Source organism: Bidens hawaiensis, unplaced genomic scaffold, assembly GCF_021521415.1.
Source record: "Bidens hawaiensis isolate Kalapana, Puna unplaced genomic scaffold, B.hawaiensis_p1.1 tig00016760_1, whole genome shotgun sequence".
In the NCBI taxonomy this organism is placed as follows: domain Eukaryota; kingdom Viridiplantae; phylum Streptophyta; class Magnoliopsida; order Asterales; family Asteraceae; genus Bidens; species Bidens hawaiensis.
The window spans coordinates 216974-224593 of record NW_027492543.1 but is presented as its reverse complement, the minus strand read 5'-3'; the positions used below and the strand labels follow the sequence as shown (position 1 = coordinate 224593).

The window sequence follows — 7620 nt, the reverse complement described above, 5'->3', positions numbered from 1 at the left end:
ATGATTTAAAATTCAGGCACCCCAGTCACCTTCAGTTTTCAGGTGAATGGCTATCCCATGTGTCTACAGGTAGACAACAGGACCAAACATATACGAGTATATGTCCCTCAAACCTAGGTAACCGACATAATTTTCAGTGAAAGAATCAAAACAACGCTTTATGTTCAGTCGCCCTGGTCACTTTTAGTTCTAAGGTTAACGGCTATCCCATGAATCAAGAATTGATAACGGGACCAAACATATGAGATATGTCTGTTGAACTTGAGTAACCGACGTTATTTTAAGCAACAGAACAAAGCAATTTTTTTTAATTAATAACGCACACATACTTTTTTTGTCTTCTTCTTTTTCTCCCCCTAAATTTGTACATTAATTAATAAAATATGAAAATATTCATGTACAAAATTTAACCTCAAAAGTACTCAATCTTCAAAACGTAACATCTTAAGAAACCCTACAAGCACATTGAATCTGGCTGTTCCGACCGGTTTCGTAATTAGGTCCGCCACATTATTATCTGTGTGGACCTGTTCAAGATGAGTTAACTTCCGGTTGTAACAGTCACGAATAAAATAAATTTTGATATCGATGTGCTTGGTTTTAGAATGTTGGACCGGGTTTTTAACAATGGCAATCGCAACATCATTAACACAGAAAATAGGGGTATCAAGAAATTCCAAACCGTAGTCCAGCAATTGATGTTGCATCCATATGACCTGAGAACAGCAGGCAGAAATAGCAACATATTCAGCCTCAGCAATGCTTGTGGACACCGTTTGTTGTTTCTTGCATTGCCACGAAATGAGTCGATCTCCCAAAAATTAACACCTAGCAAACGTCGATTTCATGTCAATATCATCACCTCCATAATTGCTGTAAGCAAAAGCATATAAATCAAATTCTGAATTCTTGGGATACCAAAGACCAAGCTTCGGTTGCCCTTTTAGATATCTAAAAATTCGTTTAATAGCAGTTAAATGAGAGAGTTTAGGATTAGCCTGGAAATAGGCACACTGACAGACTGCGAGCATGATGTCAGGGTGACTGACAGTTAGATACATTAGGGACCCGATCATCGACCGATAGTGCGTTTTATATACGGGTTTCCCATCAGGATCGGAAGAAAGAAGAGGTCATTCAGCCATAGGAATTGCCGCACTTTTGGAGTCCTGAAACTCAAATTTTGCCAACATATCCTCGACGTATTTCCCTTGATGTAGCAGAATGCCTGTCAAACTTTGACGAACTTGCAAACCCAGAAACATGGTCATCTCCCCCAATGAGCTCATTTCAAACCTTTACTTCATCACCCTTCAAACTCAGAACAGAGAGCAGTGCTGGTAGAACCGAAGATGATGTCATCCACATAAATCTGAATCAATATCAAATCCTTTCCAACCGTCTTTATGAATAGTGTCTGATCAATGGTTCCACGCTTATACCCGTGCTCCAAAAGATGAGCAGTCAACGTCGCATACCATGCTCGAGGAGCTTGATGAAGGCCGTAGAGAGCCTTGTCCAGCTTATAGACATACGACGGATGCTTGGAGTCCACAAAACCCGGTGGCTGATCCACATAAATTTCTTCCTTTACATCACCATATAAGAACGCTGTCTTGACATCCATCTGATACACCGTGAAACCCATGCACGATGCATATGCCAAGAAGATCTGAATGGCATCAAGACGAGCCACTGGAGCGTACACCTCAGTATAGTCCAAACCCTCAACATGGCAAAAACCACGAACCACAAGCCTTGCCTTGTTTCTAACAATAACCCCCAAGTCATCTAGCTTATTACGAAAGACCCATCTTGTATCTAGTGACTTCTTTCTCGTGGGTAGTTCAACCAACCTCCAGACCTTGAGTTTCTCAAACTGATTGAGTTCCTCATGCATGGCGTCAACCCAGCTTGGTTCTTGCAAAGCAATATCAACCGTCTTGGGCTCAATTTGTGAAATGAAGCAAGAATACAAGCAGTTGTTGATTGCTCCAGTCTGACTTCTGGTTGAGTCGCTAGCTTCAAGGGGACCAATAATACTGTCAATGGGGTGATCCCGTTGAATTCTTGATGGAATGGAATGATCGGGAACAGAACAGTTTGCTGGTAAATTGGTTGGATCTTCAAGTGCTTTAGTGAGAGGGTTTCTCCATCCCGATGCTGCAGTATTATGGGAGGTATTGGCAACATATTCATTTGGAATTGCATCACGGAATAAGTGCTACCGAATATCTGACGAATAACGCTCTTCCCCTCAACTGATGACATCTCTACTGGAGAAGGTTCTTGTAGGGGTACAGTGTCGGTTGCATTCTCTACCAGATCCTCTGATGACGGCTGAGTGATGTCTGAAGGTACGGACGGATCTACACTCAGCATAGGAAGTTCTTGAGTATTAGCAGAAATATCTTCTTCATCATCGTCAACAACAGAAGTTCCTCCCCTTGAATTATCTGAATTAATTACAGGAAACACATTGAATGGCTTGAACAATTTGTCGTAGTCAAACAACCAATTAGGCCCCATACGCACACCTATCAAATGTTCTTCCAACCAACGCACATCATATGACTCTACAATCTGTTTCGATGCCTTGTTGTAGACTCTGTAGGCAGTTCGACCAGCATAACCAACCAAATAACAATCATCTTCCTTGGATTTGAACTTAGGATTCGAATCAAGATTCAACAACGTGCACGGACACCCGAAGGCTCGAAAGTGTGCGACTGTGGGTTTGTGACCATTAACAATTTCATAGGGAGTCTTCATCTGAGATTTATTGATCAACACCCGATTTTGAACGTAACAGGCGGTGTTGATCGCTTCAGCCTAGAAAAATAAAGGTAACTTTGAATCACATAACATCGTTCTTGCAGCCTCAATCAAAGTACGATTTCTTCTTTCAGCAACACCCTTCTGCTGCGGAGTGCGAGCTGAGCTATACTGACGAAAAATTCCCTTTTCGGAATAAAATGATTCAGTGTAGAGTTCTTGAACTTCGTGCAATTTTCACAACGAATCCCTTTGAGCTTCAAGTTCAACTGATTTTCCATGAGCACCACAAACTTCTTGATCAATTCAGCTATCTCACTCTTATTTGATAATAAAAATACCCAAGTGAAACGAGAGTAGTCGTCGGTGATGACCATACAGTGATTACTTCGAGATAGACTCAAGACGTGAACTGGACCAAACAGGTCCATATGAAGCAATTGAAAGACACTTGAAATGGTGTTAATCATCTTCGGCTTGTGGGATTTCCGATGATGCTTGCCCAACGCACAAGCCACACACTTTTCAATTATGACAAAATCTTTAACTGGCAAGCCTCGTACAATGTTGTTCTTTGCAAGACGATTCAGGTTCTTGATATTGGCATGACCAAGACGAGGATGCCACAGCATGGCATTATGTTCCGACACTCTAGAGAATAAGCAAGGAATTTGGTCAGGAACATTCTTGTTCATGTCAATCAGGTAGGCATTATCTTTTCTCGGAGATCTGACCAGGACCCACTCCTCTGGTATGACAATAACAGGTTTCAGAATCAAGCATTCTTGTTGGTGAAATGTGTAGAAAAACCCTTATCACAGATCTGTGACACGCTGAGCAGACTGTGCTTTAGTTCTGGAACATAGTTAACATTTTTAAACTTCAAAACTCCATTACTCATGGTACCCTTCTGAATGATCTTCCCTTTCTCCCCTCTCGCAAAGGAAACATATCCGTCGTTAAATATTTGAATGTCACTCAGCTGAGATATGTCCCCTGTCATATGCCTGGAACAGCCACTATCAACAAACCATGGTCTGATAATATTCCTCCATAGCTGTTACTGCACAATGTGCGAGATTAGTTAGTTTTGCGTACCCAGTCCATTGTAGTTCTGGTAAGCCTGACTTGGTTAAATGTGTCACGGGTTGCCATGACATATCCTTATTATTATCAAAAAACGAATTTGAAGACGTTGAGGACTTTGTTACCGGAGACTTGGGGCAACCACTTGTAGTTTGGTTTTAAAACTCTGTGATTGATATAAGTGATTGATTCAGTCTTTGTTCTGCGGACAGGAGACACGTTTGACTGTAACCTGGTATGCGTTCTCGGTTCAGATGCCCACTATGGTCTTGGAATCGAGATCGTGTTTCCTTTCCGCTTTCTAGTCACCGTCAGAGGGCTTTGCCTTGTAATACCTCATGTTATTTGAGTTAAAGCTTGTGGAGGTATTCCGAGGCATAGTCATTTGATGACGTCTGTAGTATGGAACATAGCGAAGTCTAAAGCAATTTCTTGCAACGTGACCTGGAATGCCACAGTTGAAACGGGTTTGCATTTTAATGTAAAAATCATTGTAGCCGATTCTCGGTCTTGCTCTGTTGTGTGAGCTGGTTTTTCCATCTCTGGACTTATCATTAGAAACTTCACAATTAACATTACAGGAACCCTTTTTTTCACAAACTTAGGTGACAAATGTTTATTTTGTTTCTTAAGTTCATCTGTTTTATTAAGAGACAGATCACTGCCTCTTGAACTTCCAGAAAAAGTAACCAAACGATGGTCTTTGCTCTTAAAAACAGAGCCTACACACACATTAGTAGCATTGTTATTTAAAATAGACAAAATAGGCAAATTTAAGGAAACAGTAGAGTCAACAAGTGATTCATCATCTTCCTCAGTCTAGTCCTCAATTATTACTTCATTTGCACACGAGCTAGACACATTAGAATCGCTCACCCTTGCGATTGATTTAGTTGCCGAGTCTATATGAACCTTACCCTTGCTAGCTGCAGTTGACTTACCATACTGCATACATTTTTCCTTTTCTTCCTCTTCCTTGGTAAAAGGAAAGACTAGTGTAGTTATTGTTATAAGGAGGGGGAACCATGTTGTAACCTAGACCTACACCTTTATTCTCTTTCCATTTTAACTGTTTCTCTATCATTGATTCTACAACAGCACTAGAGACATCAAATTTTTTAAAATTGAATTCAGCATTTTTGAATTTATTTGTTAGTTTGACTATCTCCACTCTCGATGCTTCTAACTCGGCAATTAGTTCAGCTATTTTCTTCTAAGCATCTAGATGGTGACAACACATTATGCTAAAATCCGATTGTTGTTTTGAAAAATCTTGTTTTTGTGCCTCTATTTTGTCATTTAAGGCCTTTTCAAGTTTCTTGAGTTTTGAGTTTTCATATTTTACACCCTCGATTTCCCTCATTAAGTTACCGTTATGTATTTTATACAAGCCTACTTTATTGATACATTATTGAGAACAAAGTACAGTACTTACCTCAGTTTGTTTGGTGAAGGTGAAGGGCATGAAGGCATGATGAAGATCCCTGACCTGCTCCTCAGCTTCGTTCTCCTCTTCATCAACATCCATCTTAGTAAAAAGTGCAACTTCATTGCTCAAATTCAGTGCTGCCATTTGATCCTCCTAAGAGAAGTTCTGAACCACCAAACCTCGTTCACCCGTGCTCGAACTAGCCACATTTTCTTTTCTTCCATCGTTTACCAAAACCATTTCCCTCTCTCTATTTCTTTCTTTAGCCGGATTGGTACATTCACGAGCAAAATGACCCAGCTCATGATAGTTGTAGCACCTCAGAGAACTTTTGTTAAATCCCACTTTCTGTTTAGCAGGCACATTCCAGTTGTTCCTACCAGTTCTCTTGGTGAACTTCTAGGCTCTAAAAACAGCCATGGCAATTTTCCATGAAATATCCATCTCCTCCACATCATCAGTGTGTATCTGATCCAGCTCAATTGCCACAACGGGTTACACCAAGTCTCCAGCAAGAAAGGCATTGTAGCAGTTCATGAAACCTGCCATTAGAGCTATATTTTCTTAAGTCTCTTGGGAAATAATAGAAGTTTGAATGAGAAACTAGCTGGAGGTGGCCATGGAGGCTTGCGATTTCGGTGCAGGGGTCGGTTGTGGAAGGAAACAGGAGTTGCTGGTATGGGTTGACGAATGGTTTGACTTTGTGATGACCTGAACATGGAGAAGGTCTGCTGAGGCTGCTATGATTGAGCTGGCTGACTCTTGAACAGTGAGAAATTTTCTTGTGAAACTAGAGCATTGTTAGCCGGAATGCCATAACCAGCAACATTGTAAGTACTTGCATGATTAATAGCACGCTTCTTGTCGTCCATGTCACAAGCTTTGATAATCGCCATCACCTCAGAGGGAGTCAGTCTAGCTAGATCCTTGGTTTTCTAAATAACGGCCACATTTAGATCCTAGCTCTGTGTCAAGGAGTTGACTAGCTTGTTGTTGATCTCAGCAGATGTGAGGTTTATATTTGCAGACCTAGTCTCCGTGAACAACGAGATGAACCGGTGGAGCTGTTTCTCAAGTGACTCTCCCAAGACATGGTTAAACATGTTGAATTGTTGTCTTAGGAGATCTTGCCTACTTCTCCTCATGTCCTCATTTCCTTCAAACACTTCAATGAGAGCCCCCTAGAGTGCTTTGGTAGAAGTCAGCTCCCTAAATCCCAAAGCAATTTCAGGAGAAAGAGCCACAGTCAAGGTAGCCAGGGCCTTCTCATCTTGCTCAACAATGTCAAAATCAGCATCTGTATACAGCTCAAATGACTTTGTTTCCACTTCTTGGGAACCCTCTCTCTGATAGGTAATAACTTGAGGACCTCTAACTATTCTTCTCCACAGTTTCGCATCCTTTGCTTTCACGTACTTCTCAAATCTGAATTTCCACTCAGCAAACCCTTCTGATTTCAGTAGTCGTGGTACACGAGTGGTGGTCCCCATGATAGAGTCAAGTTCTTGATGAAGAGTGGCATTGGAAGACATACTGACATATGATTGATCCATAATATCCTGAACTGAGAACTTGATAAGCTTACCGAGAACAGCAAAATTCTTTCGAGAACTCAGAAAGTTGATCGAGAACTGTCAACAATATCCGATAACACACAACAGGTTGCCCGAGAACGATGAATTCAACCAGAGAATGGCAAAGTCTACCCGAGAACTAACAACTTCTCCCGAAAACCTTGAATGTTAGCCGTGGACCTTGAGATCTTCCCGAGAGCTTGGAACTCAACCCGAAACTAAAGTAGTTTTACCGAGAACCTGGAATGATTCAAGATATGGTAATCTTTGAATGTTCAACTAAATCCCGAGAAATATGGGATTTAAATCAAACACAAGATTTTACTAAAATCTTCTCCAAACTGAACTTTTCACCGGCCGAGGAACACGAAGAACAGTTCATCAAGATCCAAAAACCTTCAACACAATATACCTTCGTAAATCAATGACAGAATCCTTGATATCACCAATAACCGAGCCTAGAATAGGTCTATAGGATCTAATACCAAATGTAAGTCCCGTGACGGATCTTTCAATGTGATATCAATATACTCAATGGTTAGGCGGAAACAAACCACTAAGTTGATTCTATCAAACAACCAAGAACACACGAAACACAATAAAGAAGCTTCAAAACACACGTATATTATACGTCGGGTGCTTAAGACCCTTGTCAACTTACACGGGTAAAAAAATAATAATGAATAAACAACCCTCGCTTTGTTAACATACATGAATATATAACCTACCAACTAGGCCCAAACAGAACTAAAGCCC

General features: G+C 40.9%; 1 protein-coding gene across 1 annotated transcript; it reads right to left on the bottom strand.

Moving 5' to 3' along the window:
* Positions 1-1306: 1306 nt before the first annotated feature.
* Positions 1307-5434, bottom strand: LOC143552081 (uncharacterized). The gene is made up of 3 exons (XM_077042383.1): positions 5297-5434; positions 1910-2772; positions 1307-1769 (listed from the first exon to the last, which is right to left on the bottom strand). Exons 1-3 carry the CDS (start codon positions 5432-5434, stop codon positions 1307-1309), a joined length of 1464 nt encoding a protein of 487 aa, XP_076898498.1.
* Between the last annotated feature and the right edge of the window lie 2186 nt (positions 5435-7620).